This window comes from Grampus griseus, assembly GCF_964374135.1.
Source record: "Grampus griseus genome assembly, chromosome: 7".
Taxonomy (NCBI): Eukaryota; Metazoa; Chordata; class Mammalia; order Artiodactyla; family Delphinidae; genus Grampus; species Grampus griseus.
The window spans coordinates 86,488,177-86,515,229 of record NC_139001.1 but is presented as its reverse complement, the minus strand read 5'-3'; the positions used below and the strand labels follow the sequence as shown (position 1 = coordinate 86,515,229).

Here is a 27,053-nt window from a genome sequence, read left to right as displayed (position 1 = left end):
TCTCTCTGAATCTCTTTCTCTGCATCTCTCTCTCTCTGTTACTCTCTGTCTACACAAGCACACTCTCTCTCTCTCTCTCTCTAAACTCTACTGGAACTACCAACCAATTTACTTCCTATTCCTGAGTTGGGTTTCCCTGGACCCTCTCTTTGAGTACTTGTTTATCTTGCTCTATCTCGTGAACAGAGGTTATGTTCAACTTTTATTCATCAATCTCTACTTGAATTAAATTGCTTATTTAATGTTACTTTAAAGACAAATGATTATCTTTCCCCCACACGTCTTACTTATGAATTACTTCATTATGGTAGACGATGCCGAAATAACCACCAATTCCCTCAAACAACAAATTCTGATTAATATTTTTTTAAAATTTCATTTACTTATTAATTTATTTTTGGCTGCGTTGGGTCTTCGTTACTGCGTGCGGGCTTTCACTAGTTGCAGCGAGCGGGGGCTACTCTTCGTTGCAGTGCACGGGCTTCTCATTGCGGTGGCTTCTCTTGTTGCAGAGCACAGGCTCTAGGAGCGCAGGTTTCAGTAGTTGTGGCACGCAGGCTCAGTAGTTGTGGCCCCCAGGCTTAGTTGCTCCGCGGCATGTGGGATCTTCCTGGACCAGGGCTCGAACCCATGTTCCCTGCTTTGGCAGTTGGATTCTTAACCACTGCACCACCAGGGAAGTGCCTCTGATTAATTTTTAATTATCCGTTACTGTTTACATCAAGACTTGAATTATTTTCCAGAACCTATAAAGCTGTCTTTATATTTGACTAATATAACTGTATAATTATTTTTAACCTAGATTCACATATTTTTTTCCACAAATCTGACGTGTTCCTTCCTTCATCTCTACATCTCTTTTTCTTTCCCTCATGCCTGCCTCAGTGTTGCTTCTGGAATCATCCATAGGTTCTTGCAGCAGTTTCCCTTGCCAGTACCTACCAGGATCAACTACCATATATAAAATGATATACACCAAAACACTGTAGAAAATAGTAAAATCCTTTAAGTTGATGTTATTACTCATTATTTTTACTATATGGATCTTTGAGCTTATTTATATCCCACATTTTCTGCTATAAATCCCATTTCCTTTATCTCCTATATTTAGAACTTCCTTGAACAGTATCCAGCAATCATGGGAGGCTTTGGCTTTAAGCACAACTGGCAAAAGTATCCTATTCGATGCACTCACTCCCTTTGGAGCAAAGTAATTCATTTTATGACAGTGGAGTCTGCCATGGTGGATGCTCCCATAGATGCTATCATCCTTTGGTAACCATGCTTTACCTCTCAACTTCCCCTTTAATAAAGTAGGTTGTGATCAACACGGTTAAACAGAAACATAATGCATTTCTTTTGAATACTGACAAAAATATATTCCTATCTGGAGTCTGAAATCTTAGGGCAGAAACTACCCAGTTCACTGACAGCTGAAGTCATTTATGCCACTTGGTGTGCAAATCCATATGCTATCAATGCATGAGACTATATTATTTTCTGAGAAGCCGTGTTGTTGCTTAACCATTTCTGTAATGCAGCAAAGATTTTAAACATGAAATGTCAAATATACTAATATGTGTTTGTTTCCTGATCTTGTATATTTCATATTATAACTCTTCGTGAGACCTAATTATTTTCCGGGCATTTTCCCTTTTCCCCCTAAAGAAATGTTCAAGAAAAATAACCCTGTTTATAGCATGTTAAATCTTTATCATCTTTATGTTTATCAAAAGAGTATAAGACATGTCTACGGATAACCCTGCAGGAGTCAAAAGCCTGTGGCAGGTTTTAGAGAATCATCTGCTACCTCCTGAGCTAGAAGGATTTGGAGGCCAGAGCTCAGGAAGTTGCCATGGCTTGGGGGCAAAGCAGGCTTTTGCAGATAAACCTTAAGTCACAGATTCTACCTTTTGGAGCCAGATATCATTTTGTGGATTAATTAATACTTGTGAGGGCTTTAAGGATGAAAGACATTGTGAGCATACAGTGTTTTCTTATTTTAAAACAAAGGACGGCCCCTTTGGGCGAATAATTCTATTGATCAGGCTGTGCTTTCCTCAAATTGCAAAAAATTTTCAAAAGCTCTTCAGTCTTTCAAAATTCTACTTTGTTAAGATAGAATTAGGTTTTCTGAAAAAAACTTTTTCCCAGATCTTCAAGCTGGCAGTATGTTAATAATGTTACATAATTTAATAACAGTAATACAAACCATCTCCAAGTTTTCATTGCTTTATGTACCCTTCCTTTACTCAAACAGCAGGAGTGTGTTTTTTATTTGAAAAAAAATTTTATTGGAGTATAGTTTTTACAGTGTTTTGTAGGAGTGCGTGAATTGCAATGTTTGTTGAGGCCATCCCTGTGCTGGGCACTGGGCTGGGTTTAGGGTATGCAATGATATGCTAAATAGTCATGTCCTTTTTTGGAGGGCCTGTCAGTCTAAGGGTGAAGAAAAGTATTAAACGAGTAAAGAAAGGCATAATTCTCTGAATGCAAATTACACAACATGCTACGACAGCAGACAAACAAGTTTCTATGAAAGAGGGAGAGCCTACCTTGGATTAAGTAGTCATAAGATCACTCTTTGAAAGGGCCATTTAAATTGAGATTTGTAGAGTGACTAGAGTTTGTCAAGCAAATTACTGGAAGAATGATGCAAACTGAAGGAACATCAAGTGCAAAGGTCTGGAAGTCAGAACAAAGTGGTTACATTGAAAAAACTGCAAGAATGCCACACTGGCTAGAACAGGGAAATAAGTCTGGAAGTGTGGGCAGAGTGAGGCAGTGCTCAGATGTTGATGGGCCTTGAGGTGATGATAAGGAGTTCAGAAGCCATTAAAACACAGAAACAGGTTACCATGACTTCTCCCATCCAGGCCTACATTTGAAATTCATTTAACTGTAGAGTAGAGAAGAAGAACAAACACAACAACAAAAAAGGTTGTTAACATTGAGCAATCCTTTCTTCCCTACTGCCTTGACCAGAATTAGGTTATAACAAAACAATTGAATGAGGCTAATTAGTTGCCCAGGCAGTGACCAGGAAGGCGATTCTCACTGAATTCCAATGACGGGCAAAGAAAGAACAACATATTTAGATCAAGGAAACAAAGAAATAGAAGTCAGGGAAGAAGAGAGAAATAAAGGAGGAGAAAGGAGATGTGATACATAGGAAAAGCCTCCAGAAGACTGAAATTCTTAAGATAAAAAGAGGTTCCCTCATCAGCCTGTTTCCCAATTAGAACCTGGATATTTTGGTGGTGACCAAATGAAACACACTGGTTACAAGATGAAAGGCTCAGGAAAAGGCTATGGGGGTTCTTAAACATCAAAATGTAGCTTATTCAAGATGATATTTTGATGAGTTAAGGGTAAATAAATCAGAGACATGTGGGTAAAATTTCTCTTGAAATACACAGGGGTTTAAAATGATGGGGAAATTCACTTGGCAAAACATTATATGTACTTTGCCAAACCCAACATTTGAAAAACAGTTTAAGACATTCAGCAGAACCCCAAAGCACAACATATTCTCTTATCCTGAGAGTAAGAGAGGGAGAATACCCGTGAAAGCATTGTGCAACATACACACTGCAGGGTATAAATAATTTACAATGAGCAAACCATGCCTAACTTTGAGACCTGAAGTCAAGACCAGCTTCTCCAGAACTTTTTTGAGAATGCTGTATTACTCCTTTATAGGCATCACTCATGTATGACACAGCATCGTTTTTCTTTGCTTTTCTTCTTTCCTCCTTTTTGTGTAATTATCGTATCCAACTTCAGAATTTTGGTTTACCACTTTTTTAAAGTATGCACACAGTAAATTATGTATCTACATTAGGCAGAAATATTATATTTCACCCCTCTAAATGCATCATAGTTCATTCTCCAGCTATATGTAAGATAGTCCTATAATTAAGCATTTACATTTTTTATGTACTTAGTACTTTATATGATGTACAGATAAGCTGCATTTTGAAGGTGATTTTTTTTCCTTGTTTTTGTTTCTGTTCTACTGCAAGTCCACACACATGGTCAGCAGATCTGATATAGCAAGAAAGCTAGAGCCAGTACAGAAATAATTGGAAACGGAGAAGAAAAATGTAAGCAATGAGTCCCAAACAGGGAAGTGGGGCAAGAGAAGGAAAGCCAATGGAGTTATGTAGGATGACTAAGTTCTAGAGATCAACTGTACAGCATGGTGATTATATTGGTTAATAAGACTGTTGTACACTGGAAATTTGCTACAAGAGTAGATTCACATGCTCTCACCACAAAAAAAAGACTTAAATTTTGGGACTTCCCAGGTGGCGCAGTGGTTAAGAATCTGCCTGCCAATGCAGGGAACACGGGTTTGAGCCCTGGTCCGGGAAGATCCCACAGGCCGTGGAGCAACTAAGCCCATGCACCACAATTACTGAGGCTGCACTCTAGAGCCCGCGAGCCACAACTATTGAGCCTGCGTGCCACAACTACTGAAGCCTGTGCCTAGAGCCCATGCTCCACAACAAGAGAGGCCACCACAATGAGAAGCCCGCGCACCACAGCAAAGAGTAGCCCCAGCTCGGCGCAACTAGAGAAAGCCTGCACGCAGCAATGAAGACCCAACGCAGCCAAAAATAAATAAATTTATTAAATAAATAAAAAGATAACTATATGAGGAAATGTATATATTAAGTAGCTTGACTATAGTAATCATTTCACTATGTATATGTAGGTGAAAACATCATATTGTACACCATAAATATATACAATTTTTATTTTAAAAATAGAAACTTAAAAAATAATTTTTAAAAAGCCAATGGAAAGAAGACACAGAAATTTCTATTTCTGTGGGTGGTGGAAGAGTTAAGAAGAGATTTAAGAAGGAAGAGAAGCCCCATTTGGGGGTAAAATGATGTAACCAGATATGTCTCCTTCTGTGCTTTGTAATAGAAATTATCAAAGCAAACAAGATTATCAGCAAAGTACTGCGATCTATTAAAAGTTCAGAAAAAAATATAGCAAGTGCCTAATTATTAAATAGGAAAATAATTAAATGCAAAATAATAGTAGCGCATGTTTGTAGTTATACAGAATTGATACAAAATTCTCCTAGGAGGCCAGTCAGTCATACAGAAACTTTCACAGGGTGGTGCTACTTCGGAGGGCTCTCTCCAGTTCAGGTCTGGGGCCTGTCTCAGTTTTGTGGATCTTGAAAAATTACATGTAGCAATGTTCTCAGTGTTTACAGAGATGATGATCCCTAGGATTACCTCACAGTAACCAAATTTGTAAGAGTCAGCTGTATAAATTATAATTCTGATTTATTAATTTATAATGGTGAATATACTGATGCTATTTGTCACCCACATTCTGACTGTGAGAGGACCGAGGAAGCTAAATTAGGAGCCAGAGGATTGCCAGTGAACACAGGAATCAGAACAAAGGAGAAAAGAGCAACCACTTACATACATCAGCAGCCCAAAGGGTCTGTCGTTCTGGTATTAAAAGCCAATACCCTCTCATGAAAATCTGGTGAAAGTTTTAGATTCAGTTTATTTCCATTTATAAACATGTATTTTGACAGAAGTCTTTTGGTGGACTGGTGTAGATGAAAACCTATTGTTTTCAATTCAAGTCTTTTATCAGAGAACTACTTGAAGCCTTCATATAAAAAAAAAATTACAGTGTCTGTACTTAACGGTTACAGGCTGGTCCTTCTGCCATGCCTGTTAGCATTAATCAAAGGTTGTCATCTGCTCTCTTGCCTTGCCTCTCGCTTCCAACTTAGGTTGATAAACAGGTGCTATCTGGATATCCCACTGCCATTCATTCTTTTCATCTGTATCTCAGCACAGTTGTGTCTGCCGAGTGCTTCCTCAATGCTAGCAGACTGGCTGGCATCCAATCTGGACAAATTGCTGATCTTTCCTGCCACTTAACATTAAATAGGGCTTCTAAGGAATATTGGACAAATAGCTCAAGAAGCCAGATTCAGCATCTAAAGATTGGTTGGCAATTCTTAAGTATACTTTGTTTAGGGAGTGCTGCTACTTTAAAGAACTTCAAGTTGGCCTGGAACTTGGTGTATAGTATCCTAAACATAGGCCTAAAGCTATACAGAGTTTTGTAAATTACTAGCGGCAAGACCATCTAGGTCCTAGATGACCAGTATACTCAACTGTAATTTATAGATTACTGTCCCTTCAAACCATGTGATTAACATAAAAGAGGAATAAGTAATTAGAATAATTACTATGGTACCATATATAAACCCACATACAAAATACATAGCAATCTTCTGCTTACCCTAATACTTCTTTCTGCTCCTATGAGCCTCCTGGAATAACTGATTCCTAGTGCCTGGAACATGGTGAGGTATTTCAAAGTATGACGACAAGGAATAATAAAGTAATTAAATGTACCTCATGGAAACTTTGCTTCCCAGCATGGGACTTAAAATAATGCAGTGCTTTCAGTGTAGGAAGCCTGATTGGAGTTTTCTATTCCAGGGCAAAAGTTGGCCTTAGTCTCTGAGATAACTGGAGGGGAGTATGGTATCCAGTCCCCCCAAAAGAGGAACAGGAGTATCTTGAAATGTGAACTCACAAGGATATAAGCCTCAGTAAGATTAAGGTTGTCCTGTTAGTCTTTGCAGTCCCATTGTGAGCAGAGCAGCTGGTATTTAGGGGAAGAGGATGTTACTATTTAAAAATGTGTTGAAAGAATGAATGGTTGTGCAGCAAGTATGAAAGAAACAATGGAGAGAAGTGAACACCTGATCACAAAAGTGGGAATAGTGCATGATGGTTGCACATGTATATAATTACATGTAGAAATGTGTATGCCGATACATAGATAAATAAAAATATGCACTGTAGAAATAAATATAATAGGTAAAAGTACACAGTAGAAGGATTATTAGCTTCTTCAAATGACCAGGAAGGCAACTTGGACTTTGAAAGATAATATAAAAGCAGATACCTAACCTGCTATTTACCTCTTCCTCTTTCCTTTTTCTGGACCTCTGTGTGGACATGCCTGGAAACTCTGTTGCGTTGACCAAAGGCCGTGAAAATTGGTTCAGCCTGTTTGATGGCAATGATGTCCATTTATAGAATCCTAACATGAGAAATCCAGCCCCTGGCCTGAATCTCAGGTATCCTGAAAAGATCCAGCATATAGAGAAACTTTACTTATACATTCAAGGAGAGAGAATTTTAAGGTATATAATTCAAGCCAGCTTATGTTGATTTCCCTTGCAAGAGTGTTAGGTTTCTACTTTCACATTTCCCTTCTCTTTTTAAAGAAATGGTCATCAATAATACATCTCTGGGTACTAAATATCCACCTAGTGGTCTTTTAGTGAATATTTTTATGGGGAAAAAGGCAATATTCTTAGCTGAGAAAGTATGCATCAGTTTTTATCATGGGTTGAGAGATTTTGTAGCTGTTTGGTAGATAGATTCAGGCTTTTGGTAACTTATTTTATTTTCATCATAAGAAAGCTTAAATAAAATGGTAAATTTTATCTATGGTTACACAACAAAATTTCTCAATATACATTCCTAAAAGGGACCTCCTCTGTGATGCTAATTGCTCTTAACAACATTTTTCTTCCAAACATTTGTAGAAACTAGTGATGCCCAGATTTAAATACTAAATGTATTATATGGATTTTAGGGGGTAGACAAATAAGACTTCCTGGAAGTAAGAAGAGGAGACGGCATACATTAGGACAAAAGGTGGGAAAAGCAAATGAATAGACATATCTAAGTACAGAAGAGGCACCACTGAACATCATGATTCTAAAAGTTATCTAAGAGAGCTTCCTCAGATTCTTCTAGGCTTGTGGAGAACATGCTGAAAGAAAAGAAATTCTCTGGAAATGTAGCTATGTGAAAAATACTATGCTATGATTATCATAAGTCATCATTATCTTCATCATTATTTATTAAGAGATGTCTTCATCCAATGTATTTTTTAATTTCTATTTTAAAATTTATTTTATTTTCTACATCTTTATTGGAGTATAATTGCTTTACAATGATGTGTTAGTTTCTGCTTTATAACAAAGTGAATCAGTTATACATATGTTCCCATATCTCCTCCCTCTTGTGTCTCCCTCCCTCTCACCCTCCCTATCCCACCCCTCTAGGTGGTCACAAAGCACTGAGCTGATCTCCCTGTGCTATGCAGCTGCTTCCCACTAGCTATCTATTTCACGTTTGGTAGTGTATATATGTCCATGCCACTCTCTCGCTTTGTCACAGCTTACCCTTCCACCTCCCCATATCCTCAAGTCCATTCTCTAGCAGGTCTGTGTCTTTATTCCTGTCTTACCCCTAGGTTCTTCATGACATTTTTTTTTCTTAAATTCCATATATATGTGTTAGCATACGGTATTTGTCTTTCTCTTTCTGACTTGCTTCACTCTGTATGACAGACTGTAGGTCTATCCACCTCATTACAAATAGCTCAATTTCGTTTCTTTCAAGGCTGAGTAATATTCCTTTCTATATATGTGCCACACCTTCTTTATCCATTCATCCGATGATGGACACTTAGGTTGTTTCCATCTCCTGGCTATTGTAAATAGAGCTGCAATGAATATTTTGGTACATGACTCTTTTTTGTGTGTGTGTGTGTGGTATGCGGGCCTCTCACTACTGTGGCCTCCCCCGTTGCGGAGCACAGCCTCCGGACGCACAGGCCCAGCGGCCATGGCCCACGGGCCCAGCCGCTCTGTGACATGCGGGATCCTCCCAGACAGGGGCACGAACCCACGTCCCCTGCATCGGCAGGTGGACTCCCAACCACTGCACCAACAGGGAAGCCCCACATGACTGTTTTTGAATTATGGTTTTCTCAGGGTATATGCCCAGTAGTGGGATTGCTGGGGTATATGGTAGTTCTATTTGTAGTTTTTTAAGGAACCTCCATACTGTTCTCCATAGTGGCTGTACCAATTCACATTCCCACCAGCAGTGCAAGAGTGTTCGCTTTTCTCCACACCCTCTCCAGCATTTATTGTTCCTAGATTTTTTGATGAGGACCATTCTGACTGGTGTGAGATGATATCTGATTGTAGTTTTGATTTGCATTTCTCTAATGATTAATGATGTTGAGCATTCTTTCATGTGTTTGTTGGCATTCTGTATATCTTCTTTGGAGAAATGTCTATTTAGGTCTTCTGCCCATTTTTGGATTGGGTTGTTTGTTTTTTAGTTATTGAGCTGCATGAGATGCTTGTAAATTTTGGAAATTACTCCTTTGTGAGATGCTTCATTTGCAAATATTTTCTCCCATTCTGAGGGTTGTCTTTTGGTCTTGTTTATGGTTTCCTTTGCTGTGCAAAAGCTTTGAAGTTTCATTAGGTCCCATTTGTTTATTTTTGTTTTTATTTCCATTTCTCTAGGAGGTGGGTCAATAAGGATCTTGTGTGATTTATGTCATAGAGTGTTCCACCTATGTTTTCCTCTAAGAGTTTGATAGTTTCTGGCCTTACATTTAGGTCTTTATTCCATTTTGAGCTTATTTTTGTGTATGGTGTTAGGGAGTGTTCTAATCTCATACTTTTACATGTACCTGTCCAGTTTTCCCAGCACCACTTGTTGAAGAGGCTGTCCTTTCTCCACTGTACATTCCTGCCTCCTTTATGAAAGATAAGATGACCATATGTGCATGGGTTTATCTCTGGACTTTCTATCCTGTTCCATTGATCTATCTGTTTTTGTGCCAGTACCATATTGTCTTGATTACTGTAGCTTTGTAGTATAGTCTGAAGTCAGGGAGCCTGATTCCTCCAGCTCCATTTTTCGTTCTCAAGATTGCTTTAGCTATTTAGGGTCTTTTGTATTTCCATACAAATTGTGAAATTTTTTGTTCTAGTTCTGTGAAAAATGCCAGTGGTAGTTTGATAGGGATTGCACTGAATCTGTAGATTGCTTTGGGTAGTAGAGTCATTTTCACAATGTTGATTCTTCCAATCCAAGAACATGGTATATCTCTCCATCTATTTGTATCATGTTTAATTTCTCTCATCAGTATCTTATAATTTTCTGCATACAGGTCTTTTGTCTCCTTAGGTAGATTTATTCCTAGATATTTTATTCTTTTTGTTGCAATGGTAAATGGGAGTGTTTTCTTGATTTCACTTTCCGATTTTTCATCATTAGTGTATAGGAATGCCAGAGATTTCTGTGTATTAATTTTGTATCCTGCTACTTTATCAAATTCATTGATTACCTCTAGTAGTTTTTTGGTAGCATCTTTAGGTTTCTCTATGTATAGTATCATGTCATCTGCAAACAGTGACAGCTTTACTTCTTTTCCGATTTGGATTCCTTTTATTTCCTTTTCTTCTCTGATTGCTGTGGCTAAAGCTTCCAAAACTATGTTGAATAAGAGTGGTGAGAGTGGGCAACCTTGTCTTGTTCCTGATCTTAGTGGAAATGCTTTCAATTTTTCACCATTGAGGACGATGTTGGCTGTGGGTTTGTCATATATGGCCTTTATTATGTTGAGGAAAGTTCCCTCTATGCCTACTTTCTGCAGGGTTTTTATCATAAACGGTGTTGAATTTTGTCAAAAGCTTTCTCTGCATCTATTGAGATGATCATATGGTTTTTCTCCTTCAATTTGTTAATACAGTGTATCATGTTGATTGATTTGCATACATTGAAGAATCCTTGCATTCCTGGAATAAACCCCACTTGATCATGGTGTATGATCCTTTTAATGTGCTGTTGGATTCTGTTTGCTAGTATTTCGTTGAGGATTTTTGCATCTATGTTCATCAGTGATATTGGCCTGTAGTTTTCTTTCTTTGTGACATCCTTGTCTGGTTTTGGTATCAGGGTGATGGTGGCCTCGTAGAATGAGTTTGGGAGTGTTCCTCCCTCTGCTATATTTTGGAAGAGTTTGAGAAGGATAGGTGTTAGCTCTTCTCTAAATGTTTGATAGAATTCGCCTGGGAAGCCATCTGGTCCTGGGCTTTTGTTTGTTGGAAGATTTTCAATCACAGTTTCAATTTCAGTGCTTGTGATTGGTCTGTTCATATTTTCTATTCTTCCTGGTTCAGTCTTGGAAGGTTGTGCATTTCTAAGAATTTGTCCATTTCTTCCAGGTTGTCCATTTTATTGGCATAGAGTTGCTTGTAATAACCTCTCATGATCTTTTGTATTTCTTCAGTGTCAGTTGTTACTTCTCCTTCTTCATTTCTATTTGTATTGATTTGAGTCTTCTCCCTTTTTTTCTTGATGAGTCTGGCTAATGGTTTATCAATTTTGTTTATCTTCTCAGAGAACCAGCTTTTAGTTTTATTGATCTTTGCTATCATTTCCTTCATTTGTTTTTCATTTATTTCTGATCTGATTTTTATGATTTCTTTCCTTCTGCTAACTTTGGGGGTTTTTTGTTCTTCTTTCTCTAATTGCTTTAGGTGCAAGGTTAGGTTGTTTATTTGAGATCTTTCCTGTTTCTTAAGGTAGGATTGTATTCCTATAAACTTCCCTCCTATAACTGCTTTTGCTGCATCCCATAGGTTTTGGGTCATCATGTCTCCATTGTCATTTGTTTTTGGTATTTTTTGATTTCCTCTTTGATTTCTTCAGTGATCACTTCGTTATTAAGTAGTGTATTGTTTAGCCTCCATGTGTTTGTATTTTTTACAGATCTTTTCCTGTAATTGACATCTAGTCTCATAGCATTATGGTCGGAAAAGATACTTGATACAACTTCAGTTTTCTTAAATTTACCAAGGCTTGAGTTGTGACCCAAGATATGATCTATCCTGGAGAATGTTCCATGAGCACTTGAGAAAAATGTGTATTCTGTTGATTTTGGATGGAGTGTTCTATAAATATCAATTAAGTCCATCTTGTTTAATGTATCATTTAAAGCTTGTGTTTCCTTATTTATTTTCATTTTGGATGATGTGTGCATTGGTGAAAGTGGGGTGTTAAAGTCCCCTACTATGAATGTGTTACTGTTGATTTCCCCTTTTATGGCTGTTAGTATTTGCCTTATGTATTGAGGTGCTCCTGTGTTGGGTGCATAAATATTTACAGTTGTTATGTCTTCTTCTTGGATCAATCCCTTGATCATTATGTAGTGTCCTTCTTTATCTCTTCTAATAGTCTTTATTTTAAAGTCTGTTTTGTCTGACATGAGAATTGCTACTCCAGGTTTCTTTTGGTTTCCATTTGCATGGAATATCTTTTTCCATCCCCTTACTTTCAGTCTGTATGTGTCTCTAGGTCTGAAGTGGGTCTCTTGTACACAGCATATATATGGGTCTTGTTTTTGTATCCATTCAGCCAGTCTGTGTCTTTTGGTGGGAGCATTTAATCCATTTACATTTAAGATAATTATCGATATGTATGTTCCTATTCCCATTTTCTTAATTGTTTTGGGTTTGTTATTGTAGGTCTTTTCCTTCTCTTGTGTTTCTTGCTTAGAGAAGTTCCTTTAGCATTTGTTGTAAAGCTGGTTTGGTGGTGCTGAACTCTCAGCTTTTGCTTGTCTGTAAAGGTTTTAATTTCTCCATCAAATCTGAATGAGATCCTTGCTGGGTAATCTTGGTTGCAGGTTTTTCTCCTTCATCACTTTAAATATGTCCTGCCAGTCCCTTCTGGCTTGCAGAGTTTCTGCTGAAAGCTCAGCTGTTAACCTTATGGGGATTCCCTTGTGTGTTATTTGTTGTTTTTCCCTTGCTGCTTTTAATATGTTTTCTTTGTATTTAATTTTTGACAGTTTGATTAATATGTGTCTTGGCGTGTTTCTCCATGGATTTATCCTGTATGGGACTCTCTGTGCTTCCTGGACTTGATTAACTATTTCCTTTCCCACATTAGGGAAGTTTTCAACTATAATCTCTTCAAATATTTTCTCAGTCCCTTTCTTTTTCTCTTCTTCTTCTGGAACCCCTATAATTCGAATGTTGGTGCGTTTAATGTTGTCTCAGAGGTCTCTGAGACTGTCCTCAGTTCTTTTCATTCTTTTTTCTTTAATCTGCTCTGCAGTAGTTATTTGCACTATTTTATCTTCCAGGTCACTTATCTGTTCTTCTGCCTCAGTTATTCTGCTATTGATCCCATCTAGAGTATTTTTAATTTCATTTATTGTGTTGTTCATCATTGCTTGTTTCATCTTTAGTTGTTCTAGGTCCTTGTTAAATGTTTCTTGCATTTTCTATATTCTATTTCCAAGATTTTGGATCATCTTTACTATCAATATTCTGAATTCTTTTTCAGGTAGACTGCCTATTTCCTCTTCATTTGTTAGGTCTGGTGGGTTTTTATCTTGCTCCTTCATCTGCTATGTGTTTTTCTGTCTTCTCATTTTGCTTATCTTACTGTGTTTGGGGTCTCCTTTTTGCGGGCTGCAGGTTCATAGTTCCCGTTGTTTTTGGTGTCTGTCCCCAGTGGCTAAAGTTGGTTCAGTGGGTTGTGTAGGCTTCCTGGTGGAGGGGACTGCTGCCTGTGTTCTGGTGGGTGAGGCTGGATCTTGTCTTTCTGATGGGCAGGTCCACGTCTGGTGGTGTGTTTTGGGGTTTCTGTGGACTTCTTATGATTTTAGGCAGCCTCTCTGCCAATGGGTGGGGTTATGTTCCTGTCTTGCTAGTTGTTTGGCATAGGGTGTCCAGCACTGTAGCTTGCTGGTGGTTGAGTGAAACTGGGTGCTGGTGTTGAGATGGAGATCTCTGGGAGATTTTCGCCATTTGATATTATGTGTAGCTGGGAGGTCTCTTGTGGACCAGTGTCCTGAAGTTGGCTCTCCCACCTCAGAGGCACAGCACTGACTCCTGGCTGTAGCACCAAGAGCCTTTCATCCACATGGCTCAGAATAAAAGGGAGAAAAAGTAGAAAGAAAGAAAAAAAAAAAAAGAAAATAGGAAGGAAGGAAAGAAAGAAAGAAAGAAGATAAAATAAAGTAAGATAAAATAAAGTTATTAAAATAAAAAATAATTATTAAGAAAAAAAAATTTTTTAAGAAAAAAAAAAAGGACAGACGGCTAGAACCCTAGCACAAATGGTGAAAGCAAAGCTATACGGACAAAATCTCACACAGAAGCATACACATACACACGCACAAAAAGAGGAAAAGGGGAAAAAATCATAAATCTTGCTCTCAAAGTCCACCTCCTCAACTTGGGATGATTCGTTGTCTATTCAGGTATTCCACAGATGCAGGGTACATCAAGTTGATTGTGGAGCTTTAATCCGCTGCTTCTGAGGCTGCTGGGAAAGATTTCCCTTTCTCTTCTTTGTTCGCACAGCTCCCGGGGCTCAGCTTTGGATTTGGCCCTGCCTCTGTGTGTAGGTCGCTGGAGGGCGTCTGTTCTTCGCTCTGACAGGACGGGGTTAAAGGAGCAGCTGATTCGCGGGCTCTGGCTCACTCAGGCCCAGGGGAGGGAGGGCTATGGATGCGGGGCGAGCCCACGGCGGCAGAGGCCGGCGGGGCGTTGCACCAGCCTGAGGCGCGCCGTGCGTTCTCCTGGGGAAGTTGTCCCTGGATCCCGGGACCCTGGCAGTGGCGGGCTGCACGGACTCCTGGGAGGGGAGGTGTGGAGAGTGACCTGTGCTTGCACACAGGGTTCTTGGTGGCGGCAGCAGCAGCCTTAGAGTCTCATGCCCGTCTCTGGGGTCAACGCTGTTAGCCGCGACTCGCGCCCATCTCTGGAGCTCCTTTAAGCAGCGCTCTTAATACCCTCTCCTCGGGCACCAGGAAACAAAGAGGGAAGAAAAAGTCTCTTGCCTCTTCGGCAGCTCCAGACTTTTCCCCGGACTCCCTCCCGGCTAGCCGTGGTGCACTAACCCCTTTCAGACTGTGTTCACGCCGCCAACCCCATTCCTGTCCCTGCGCTCTGGTCGAAGCCGAGTCTCAGCTCCCAGCCCCACCCGCTCCGGCAGGTGAGCAGATAAGCCTCTCGGGCTGGTGAGTGCAGGTCGGCACCGATCCTCTGTGCAGGAATCTCTCCGCTTTGCTCTCTGCACCCCTGTGGCTGCGCTCTCCTCCGCGGCTCCGAAGCTTCCCCCCTCCACCACCCGCAGTCTCCGCCCGCGAAGGGGCTTCCTAGTGTGTGGAAACTTTTCCTCCTTTACAGCTCCCTCCCACTGGTGCAGGTCCCGTCCCTATTCTTTTGTCTCTGTTTATTCTTTTTTCTTTTGCCCTACCCAGGTATGTGGGGAGTTTCTTGCCTTTTGGGAGGTCTGAGGTCTTCTGCCAGCGTTCAGTAGGTGTTCTGTAGGAGTTGTTCCACGTGTAGATGTATTTCTGGTGTATCTGTGGGGGGGAAGGTGATCTCTGCGTTTTACTCTTCCGCCATCCTCCTGATTCCTCCATCCAGTGTATTTTGAAAGCTAAGTATTGTGCTGTGTATTAGGAATATAATAATAAACAAATCAGAAAAGATCTCACCTATATCAGAGTGAGTCTTGTAAATAGCCAATTCTTTAACTGATGAAATTTTAGTGGTTTGGAACAACTCACACCCAAATATCTCTTCCTTTAACCTGTCATAATGCAGACAGATTATTTTTGCTTGTCCAGTTTCCTATAAAAATTTAAATAAACATTTAAATAGCCATTCATTCATCCACTCATTTGTTCAAAGAATATTTATTATTGTGATCATTGGTGCCACCAAGTACTCTCTGTGCTGGGAACACAGGTGTGAAAGGAAGCGTCACAGCACAGGTGCAGGTACAACCAAATAAGCCCTGTGATAGTGGTAATGGCAAAATGAAAATGAAGATTCAGGACAGGGCATCTAAAAAGAGATTGCAGAGGAAACATGGAAGAACTCTCCAACAATAGAGAGAAATATTACATTTTAAAGTAGATTTAATATATCTGGGAATTGATGAGATGACAATATGGTGGAAGTGAAATATTACAGTCAGGAGGAAGGCATGTAGGGTGGCACTGAGGGAGTGTGGTCCTTTGATATTAGGTAGGTGACTCCTTAAAGTTTTCAGCATATAGCATGGGGGTGCGGGTGAAGGTTGTTGGCAATTTACCAAGATCGAAAAGATGGAACACAGGTAAGATCTAGGGATGGGAGGGGTGCAGGACTGACAGGGGAAGGTAGAAATAGGGCACTAAGAAATTAAAACATCTATTATAGACTTTGCTGGGAGTCACCACATCACAATTTGCATTGTGTATTTATTTACCCTAGAACTCCACAAAAACCTCTGTGGAATGATAAGGAATGGTTGAATCTCCTTTAAGGAATGTGCAGCTGTATTAGCAATGAAAGCCAATAAATACAAATAGGAAAGGAAGCAAACCCACATCATGGAGGAAGATAATGAGATAATGCTGCTACAGCATCTCTTGGCAACTAACTGAATGAAATGCGTGGAATGTCAGTGTTTTAAATGCCCTTCCAGTTTAACCGGCCCAGTTACCTGCTGCTGTTGACTTTTTCTCACTCACTGGCATCAGCAGGTACATGAGGAAGTGGAAATGAGGAGTGAAAAGGAAGAACTTTTCCAAGGATGATTGGTAAAATTAAGGAAGGCATTAAATTTGTTTTTGTTTTACCATTTTTAATCAATTTTGTAAGCAAGTGACTTCAGTGCCCAGAAGGAAAAGTAAGTAAAGGTGTATCACTATCTAACAAATCATTCACATTACTCTTTGTTATCTTTCTTTTGGATATTTAACAGCTTGTAATGACTGATCTTGAAGGCACTTCCCCTAATCTATATATGCATTGTTGATGAAGTTCTATGACTGGAAACTTCCATCACTGCAATGACTGTTGGAAAGCACAGGTTCATTCAAACTAATAATGTATAGGAGTTTGTCACAGTTTCAATATATGTATTCTTCTTGCAGATGGTTGAAAAAGAAGGTTATCTTCAAAAAGCTAAAATTGCAGATGGAGGAAAGAAACTAAGGTAATAAAAATTTTTTTAATTCACTTTTATATAACTATGCCAGTTCCCCATCTCCTCAATTGTGTCACTGCTATTGTTTGGAAAGGTAGGCCCTATGGTACATGACTAGAATATTCCTTTCTGCTATCACTAAGATCAACAGTATTTTTAATATAATTATAGTTTTCTAACAAAGCACTACATTTTATTTTGTTGCACAGAATATATAAATGAAGTGCTTCATGACCTTCTAAGACTTGAAATCTTAAAAAATATGTGAAGAAATAAGATAATGGGTCTTGATTTCTGGGATTAATAGATTAGGGGATGAAAGGACTCATTTTGCAGTATATAAAAATCTCCCTACAGTACATTGGGATCATAATTTTTTGAAGGATGGAGGATTTGAAATACATTTGTTGCTCAAATAAAAATCATTTGAGAAAAAATAAAAGGAAAATAATCTGTCAGATAAAAAGTTGGAAGTTGCTGCACTTGGAGATGAGGTCAACACAGAGTAGGTGAGAGAAATTAGAAAATGTAATAAGGATTCCCTAGGCAACAACAAGAAAAAACTTGGAGAAAAAAATAAGGTTGATAGGAGGGTAGACAAACACACTACATGTTTTTTATGTATGGGATATTTAGAAATAATCATCTCCATTTTAGAATTTTCCCTATTTCTCATGTAGGTCTTATAATATACTTAGCTTTGTGCTAGGTTATATGCAAGCTGCAAAGGTATGTAGAAAGTGCTTACAGTGGGAGAAAAGGCATTTATTCATGACTATATTGTTAACAGTTAAAATCATACAGGATAAATTCACTAATTAGCTATACAATGGGACACTTATTAATTGTATAATACAATTCATTACTAGAATGGAACTCTGGCCAACACTAGAGAATGAAGTATGCTATTGTTTGTTTGCTATAGTGGAGTAAGTATATATTTATTTAAAAGAAGTAAAATTGGGGAAAACTATCATCCATAATTCCACTGCTTAAAGTAACTATTTCAATTTTAAAGAACAAACTCTATTTTCTGCCCGTATTATGTTTTATTCTCAGATAGCAAACAGGGCCTTGAACCCTCTCCTAGACTGTTCCTCTGCAGTAACCCTGCAGCCACCCTCCTTTGAAGGGTGCAGGAGGGAGATGCACAGGAGACAAGATCAAATGCAATGCTGCTTTCAAAGACTCATCTAGTCCTGGCCCCAGTGGAGAACCTGACTTAATGTGTTGGGTTCTGAAAGGACCCAGGAGGGATTCTTTGATTAACCCAATCTAGTGCCAACTTTCCCCTAGACTTTTCTCCCAGTTATATCAGCTTGTGAAAGGTGCAATGATAAATCTTCCCAAGATAAGTCAAAACCCTTTCTTACCTTACCAGCGATGTGGACAAAAAATCCATAGAGGGACAGAAGAGGACTTGTCTAAGTTATCACTTCACCTTTCACTGGGGCTTGGCAGGAAAGAGGAGTGATAGCTTTGGTCAGTCTTAGCCTCCAGACTCATGCAAGCAAGAGGAGGAGATGCTAAAAGGAACTCCAAGGAAACAAGATGATGCGCCACCACAGTGATCTTTTACAATGTCCTTGCCCATAAGCTATCCATAAACCATCCCTGTAAAATGTTTTCCTAGAAAGTGGTGTCAAGAAAAAGTAGAGGAGCACAACCAGGCCTTTTCCCTAACAGACTCACATTTTTAGGTAATTTCAACCAGTGTGTATACCATTTTGTATTTGTTGTTACTTTAATCAGCTTACAAACCATTTCTGTGTTCTAGTTTAAATTCATATAAACATTATTTTATACTATGTTTTATTGTTATTTCAACCAGCTTACATGCAATTATGCATTCTTTCAGCTTTTTCATTTAAAGTTATATAAATTTTAGTTTTCCTTTTTTGTTTTTGTTTTTATCTTTGCTTTTAACCTCAGGTGTACAAATTGAGTTGATTTTCCTCTTCAGTGTGTGGCCTTGTATTATCATCATTCTGGGCAAGACCCCTAGTTGGTTTTATTTTATTCTTCATCTCCATTCCTCACTTCAATCCTCTGTAGAATGTATGTTCATCAGATCCTCTCTCCATACATTTATTTGGCTGTATGTGTGGCATTCTAGAAAACAGTGTGTAAGTGAATGTGTTCTAAATTGCATAAGCCTTTGGTTATAAGCCTCATTCTGGTCCGTACTGCTTTCATTCAATGTTAGTCAGTGTTAGGATATCTTATCTATATCTATATATTTAAAACAAGTTAATTTCTTCCAACTGCTGCCCATTTTGCCGTTGTGAACACACATCAAAGTTTACTTACTCAGTCTTCCAGGAGTGGATACCTAAATTGTCCCTAACTCCTTCCATCCCAAACAACATTGCAACAAACCACACCGATATGTCTCCTTACAGACCTGTGAGGAATTCTCTCTGGGGCATACCCCCAGGAGTAAAGGATTGCTTGGTGGTAAGGTACACACGGTTATAAATGATTTGGGTGCTACATGCCAAACTTTCTCCAGAATGAATGCATCGGTTCACACTCTCTCCACAATGCAGAAGGGATCGCCTCCCTCCATGATCTCATCAGCATGCAGCATTATCAAACTTTCAGTTTTGCAAGTTGATGGCTATAGGACATTACTTTAGTGTTGCATTTATTTTTATTCTTCTGACTTGTGTTTCAGTTAAGCATCATGTCACCTATTTAGAGTCAGTCAGGCTCTGCATTCCAAGAATCGCCTGTGCATAAACTCTGACTATCTTCTACTGAGTTTCTCCCTTTTTTTTTTTGAGAGAACTCCTGATGTACACCAGGTTGTAATACATTGTCAACTTTAGGCTTGGCAGATATCTCCTCCAAGTCTCTCACTATCTATTTACCTTGCTGATGAAAGTCCTTAGTGACCAGATATCTTTAAATTTGATCCATATTGTTCCATAATTTCATTCTTTATTGTTTGTGGGATTTGCTTTCTTTTTCGAATTTTTAAAAAAATTTTAATTGAAGTATGGTTGATTTATGATATCATGCAAGTTTCAGATTTACAGCACAACGATTCAGTTCTCTATATATACATATATATATATATATATATATATATATATTCTTGTTCAGATTCTTTTCCCTTATAGGTTATTACATAATATTGAGTATAGTTTCCTGTGCTATACAGTAGGTTCTTGTTGGTTATCTATTTTATACACAGTAGTGTATAAAATCCCAGCCTCATAATTCTTCCCTCACATCCATCCCCCTTTCCCCTTTGGTAACCATAAGTTTGTTTTCTGTATCTGTGAGTCTCTTTCTGTTTTGGAAATAAGTTCATTTGTGTCTTTTTCTTTTCTTTTCTTTTCTTTTTTTAGATTCCATATATAAGCGATATCACATGATATTTGTCTTTCTCTGTCTGGCTTACTTCACTTGGTATGACAATCTCTCAGTCCACCCATTTGCAACAGCAGCAAATGGCATTATTTCATTCATTTTTATGGCTGAGTAATATTCCACTGTGTGTGTGTGTGTGTGTATGTATATATGTATGTATGTATATATGTATATGTATATGTATATGTAGGGGTGTGTGTGTATAGATATACATATATATGTATATATATACACCACATGTTCTTTATACATTCATCTGTTGATGGACATTTAGGTTGCTTTCTTGTCTTGGCTTTTGTAAATAGTGCTGCAGTGAACATTGGGGTGCATGTATCTTTTCAAATTATGGTTTTCTCTGGGTATATGCCCAGGGGTGAGATTTCAGGATCATATGGTAGCTCTATTTTTAGTTGTTTTAAGGATTGCTTTAGTTTTTATTATAAACACATTACAGATTGAAAATTGTAGTATATATAGTCAGCATGTTTAATAACATATAATACACCACAATGTTGATGGGACTGTAATACACCAAGCCATTTCTACGTTCCTCTTTTATTAGATTTTTAAGTTGATTCCAGTTTTATACTAAAATAGTTATAAATGCAGTAAACCTACTATTGCTTGTCAATTTTTCTTTTATATCTTCTTAAGAGAATTTCTAAGCCTAGATGACTTAATTAAATCACAAGACCATTTTTAAATGACTGTTATGTATTGACATACTGCTTGCCCAAGGAGTCTGTATGTTTTTTGTAACTAATAACAAAATGGTCAGTTTAATCATAACTTTGAAAAATTGTGTAGTTTTTATATCATTGGAAATTGAGTAACTATTAAATAGTATACCATAGTTGCTATAATTTGTATTTCTTATGTAAAATTTCTTTCCATAGCCTTTTCCCCATTTATCAGGGAACTTTATATCTTTTTATAAATTATAATCAGTTACTGCAATAGTAACAGATGCTTATTCTGTCAAGTACTTGGATAATTGCTTTACTAGTAATTCTGAAATAATACTCTAAAATAGGCTATGTTACCGCTTTCAATCTTACAAGTGGAGAAACTTGGTCACTTGTATCAACCTCTCCTTCTCTCAATCTTATTGCATGTATAGTTGGTATCAGATTTTTAGCCCTGTCCTCTGTTTAAAGTAGGTTGGATTTTTCCCTCTTGCTAGAAGATGTTTGAGGCCAGGAAGCAAAAATTGTTCGTTTATTTCATACCATCAACAGTACAAAGGGGCTTCCCTGGTGGCGCAATGGTTGAGAGTCTGCCTGCCGATGCAGGGGACACAGGTTCGTGCCCCGGTCCGGGAAGATCCCACATGCCGCGGAGCGGCTGGGCCCGTGAGCCATGGCTGCTGAGCCTGCGCGTCTGGAGCCTGTGCTCCGCGACGGGAGAGGCCACAACAGTGAGAGGCCCGCGTACCGCCAAAAAATAAAAAAAACAGTACAAAGGGCTTCAATTGTCACTTAATACTATTTTATTAATCTCAAAGTTTTCTACTCATAAATACATGACAGGTCATCCACATTATATCTTGTGTTCTTATTTTTCTTTCTTTCCCTCCTCCTGTTCCTTTTTCTTTAGCTTCCTTTCCTCTTCCATATATTTTTTCTTTCTAAGACAAGTTTGAGCTATCTCTGAATACAAGAGTGGGTGGAAGGAAGGAGAACTCCTTGGCTGTATCTTACATTTGTAAAGGGCCATAAATTTAACTTTATTTTGAAATGAAGTTCTAGAAATCTCCCCAGACAGACAGACGGGGTTGAAAGCCGAAGACATTCAGCATTCAACTTTAGTTTTTCTTTGTGAACATTGAAAATATGCTTTTTCTGATAAAGTTTAGAAATTCCTGCATTTTGGTACATCTATCCCCAAAAGCTAAGTAGCCCAGGTTTCTCTGAAGCTCTCGGAGACCTTAACAAAGAGCTGTTTTCAATTCTTTAATTGAAAACAACTTTAATTTATAAAAGCCCCCGACAGCATGTAAGCTATTTCCGTACCCTTATCTCTCCCTCTATACCTTTCAAGCCTGCCCCTTCGTCATCTCATTTGTGGCTCTGTACATCTTATCATGGCTTTTCACTCTGCTCTGCTTTTCAGAGGGACCTGGGAAGAAGTACTTGAGGGTGAAAATATGGACAGAGAGGTATTTGGGAAGAAATCGAGTAAAGGTAGTGCAGCGTTATGTCTACTAGTGTGTATTTTCATCCTAGAGCCCATGGCTGTTAGACCTTAGTTTTTATTTGTTTTTTCTTCTTTTTAAACAATTGTTTCTCAGAATAGACTCTGTAGAACATGATACCAAAGTACCCTCCTAATGTAAACTTTTTTTTTTTTAGCATTTTCTGCTCAAGATCCCAATAACTTCTTCCAGGCTTCATCTGTCTTTCTCTCTTTTTAATGTTCCATAATGAGGACTGGAGGGAAGGTTTGGAGAGTATGGAATACTGAAGTTAATTTGTAAAAGGTTGCTTGAGTTTCATGATTTCCAACACATGCTCTGTTATAATTTCCAACTTCTAGTAACCCTTTGAATATATAAAGCTTTTACATTTCTTGCAATAGTGGCAGAGATGTATGTATTTATACATCAGTGTCTCTTTGACCCTTTTTTTAAAGCAGAGGCAAATTACAAGAAGCTTAAGAGAGAAGCAATAAGTTCTTCACCTACCAGTTTGAGAACTAGTCAGAACACTTAAAAAGTGTCCAAGTGATTTTTCAGTAAATCAGTCAAGGACACTAGAGTAAATTACATTCACCCCCACCAGAGGTACAGAATCAAGTCAAATCCAGTGTGCCCAAGTCAGATAACAGAGGCAGGTGGCCCAGAGTGAGTCTGAAATTTACAAAGTAACCTCACATATATTTTCCTCTGACTTTTTCGTTTGCCACCGTGTCATTACCAAAGGAGGCATAGGAGAGGTGAATGTAAGTTATAAGGCTTTGATGTTAGAGCAGATGAATACGTTAAACCTGAGTTCAAGCTAACAGATTCTTATGACGATAACGAATATCTTAAGGGCCATTTTCCATCAAGCGTTCTTCAGATAAGCTGTTACCAAGCTGCTGTTATTATGTGCTGCCATCCGGTGTCCGTTTTGTAGAATGCAGAGTTTTTGGTCAAGCTGATGCCTGTGTTGAGTTTTCTTTGGTTTTGGGGTTGTTTTGTTTTGTTTTGTTTTTACTTTCTACCTTTACAACTCAGGATTTGTTTTAGGGAAGCTCTCTGAAGTGTCTCACTTGGAGAAATTGTCCCACCAATTGCATTAATTGTAACTAATTGTCCTTATTAGAATTTAGTTCTTCCTCCTTCCTAATTACATTAAGGATCTTTTTCCCCCTTAGATGTGATGTCTTGTGACAAAAAAAATTAAAATAAATAGCCTGCATTTATTGTCCCAGGATCTATTTCCTGTACTGAATCACTAGTGTCAATATCAATCCCTTACCTAATTGTTACTTGTAAATTCATGCGGAGACTCTCTCACCTATTCCTGGGACCTCTGACTTACTGAAGTTGGACATTTCCTGACCTATGTATCTTGTTTAGCCCTCAAGTCTATCCAACAGCTTGGTGTTTATCTCTCTGTGTGGAAAAATAAAAAAGAACTCCCCCAAAGTTAAGATGATGAAGTGTTGATGCATTAATTGGCTCCCATCAATGGATGAAGTTACTTGCTGGCCATCTTGGGACGGTAGAGTTGAAAGGGCTTCCAGGTCAGCATTGCAGAACAGCCAGGTCAGGCTAAGAAGTGCCCTTGTTCCAAGGAGAAAGATGTTCAAGTAACTCTTTGACAGCAGTTGGGTGTCTTCCTCTCTCAGAGTCTATCATGAGGCTCTGCATAGACGTGCCCAATATGACTAAGGGAGAATTGCATGCCACCTGCTCTAGAGACAACTGATACAGCAGAATGAGCATGGCCTTCTAAGTCCAGAAGACTTGGTCTGAATCCCATATTTATGACTTTGATGCCCTTGGGTAGGATGCAGCCTCAATTTTTTTATCTGAATGTGGAGGATTTGTTTCTGTGTTTACTGCCTGTCTCCTCTGAGTTAGACATAAATGCCTTGAGGTCTCTGCTATTTGCCTTTATATATTCAGTCCTTGGAATTGTATCTGTCCTGTGGTAGATGCTCAGTAGATACTTGTGACTGTCTTGGGGATTAAATTACTTGACACAAAATGCCAGGTGCCATACCTAGCACAGAGTGAGAACCAATGCATGCATAATAGCTTATCTTATTGAAACACATCTGAGAAGTCAGGAAGCCCTCTAGAGAAAGCTCAGGTATTGCCACTAGAATTATAAATTAGAAGAAGATATACTAAACCAGGAATGTTAGATACTTTTAAAACAGTGCTATGAAAGACTTATCAAAACACTTGGGAACTAAGGAATAAATAAGGGAAATGCAAGAAGTAGGTGCTTTTGTAGTCCTTGTTAGTAAATAACAACAAACAGGGCAGGAGTAATCTAGATGTGTAACCCTCCTGAAATTTGAGAACCCATATATTCTTTTACTCAAAAACCTTTGTTAAGCACTCACTAAATGTCAGATATTGTGCCGAGGAGTGGAAAAGCTCTAGGAGGTCATGGTGTTCCCCTCTTTGGGGGTACTAGGAAAGTAGAGGGACTTTCTTTCCATTCTGAAAATCGCTTCATCCTCAAAAGGGCTATTTTTAAAGTCCTACCTAAGCCCTCTAAACTTGAAGGAGTTACTCGCTCTCTGAGTTGAATCTCAATACACCGAAAAACTGTCACCTATAAGGATTTGGTTGCATGCAGAAAGCATTAAAGGTACAAGTCAAGGCAAAACCTTGCCAGTTGATCCTATTCATACTCCCTCCAGAGCTGACAGTGCCATCAAAAGGCTTGCTGTGTTAGAGTAACTGGTGAGAAAGCTTTTCTGCTGATATCCTGAGAATTACAAGCAGCACAATGGGCCAAACACATCAAATGGGGAATGGACTTGAAAGATACTGTGAAGAAAATAGCCAAGTCTCTAGACTACTTCATTCAGAGAGGAAGGTTCTGACCTAAGTCATAGGTTAAAAGATATTCCCATTAGGTGAATTCTTAGCCGCTCCTAGACTAGAGGCTTTTGAAACACTTTCTGGTTTTAGACTCCCTACTGAGTGCAGGTGAGTCTACTCATCACAAACCAGAATAATCCCCTAGCAGGAAAGAGAAAGAGGTGGTGTCATAGTTAGAAGCACATCCCTGCTTCCGGCTTCTTATGAGGAATTGAAAGACTCATCATGTGACTTCTTTAAATCAGCTCAATTCCCAAGAGAAAAATAGAGCTTGAGAGTGGTGGGCCTTTGACCAATCCTTCTGATTAACATTAGGTAAAACAGTTAATTTGACAATCCAGATGGCTTATACCTTGTCACAGGCTCTGCACTCTAGCTTTTATAATTTGAGACTTAGGACCCAAACTATGGTGAAATCTGACATTGACAATCTCCTTAACCAAGAAAATAGTATATTGCTGGTTTGGTTCCAGAACACCTCAATAAAGAGAATAAGGCAACAAAGAGAGTCACATGATTTTTTTTGGTTTCCCCTTGCATATAAATTTATGTTTACACTCTACTGTAGTCTATGAAATGTGCGATAACATTATGTCTAACAAAACAATGTACATACCTTAATTCAAAAATACTGTATTGCTAAAACATGCTAACCATCATCTGAGCCTTCAGTGAGTCATAATCTTTTTGCTGGTGGAGCGTCTTGCCTTGATGTTGATGACTGCCGACTGCTCAGGGTGGTGAATACTACAGGTTGGGGTGGCTGGGCAGTTTTTGAAAATAAGAAAATAATAAAGTTTACTACATCAATTGACTCTTTCTTTCACAAACGATTTCTCTGTAGCGTGCAGTGCTGTTTGAAAGCAATTTACTCACAGTAGAACTTCTTTCAAATTGGAGTCAGTCCTCTCAAACCCTGCCCCTGCTCTATCAACTAAATTTATGTAATATTCGAAATCCTTTGGTATCATTTCAACAGTCTTCACAGCAACTTCACCAGGAATAGATTCCATCAGAAGAAACCACTTTCTTTGCTCATCCATAAGAAACAATTCTTCATTCTTTAAAGTTTTATCATGAGATTGTGGCAATTTAGTCACATCCTCAGGCTCCACTTCTAATTCTAGCCCTCTTGCTATCTCCATCACTTCTGCAGTCACTTCCTCCACTGATGCATTGAACCCCTCAAAGTCATTCATGAGGGTTGGAATCAACTAATTCAGACTCCCGTTAATGTTGATATTTTGACCTCTTCCCATGAATCAGGAATGTTCTTAATGGCATCAAAAATATTGAATACTTTCCAAAAGGTTTTCAATTTACTTTTCCCATATCCATCAGAGGAATCATGACCTATAGCAGCTATAATGTATTTCTTACATGATAAAACTCCTTGATCCATGGGCTGCAGAATGGATGTTACGTTAGTAGGCATAAAAACAACATTAATTTTATTGTATATCTTCATCAGAGCTCTTGAGTAACCAGGTAATTTGTCAACGAACACTAATATTTTGAAAGGAATCTTTTTTTCTGAGCAGCAAGTCTCAAAAGTGGACTTAAAGTATTCAATAAACCATGTTGCCAAGAGATGTGCTTTCACCCAGGCTTTGTCATCCCATTTATAGAGCACAGGCAGAGTAGATTTAGCGTAATTCTTAAGGATCCTAGGACTTTCAGAATGGAAAAGGAGCTTTGGCTTCAACTTAAAGTCACCAGCTGCATTAACCCCTAACAAG

The 27,053-nt window shown here is 38.6% G+C and overlaps 1 protein-coding gene across 1 annotated transcript in view; it reads left to right on the top strand.

Annotated features, from left to right (window-relative positions):
- ARHGAP15 (Rho GTPase activating protein 15) overlaps positions 1-27,053 on the top strand; it is a 621,892-nt gene that overhangs the window by 79,326 nt on the left and 515,513 nt on the right. Inside the window, exon 4 of the mRNA XM_082658330.1 lies at positions 16,837-16,898. Within this exon, the coding sequence (XP_082514456.1) occupies positions 16,837-16,898 (62 nt within the window). The remainder of the gene's footprint in view (positions 1-16,836; positions 16,899-27,053) is intronic.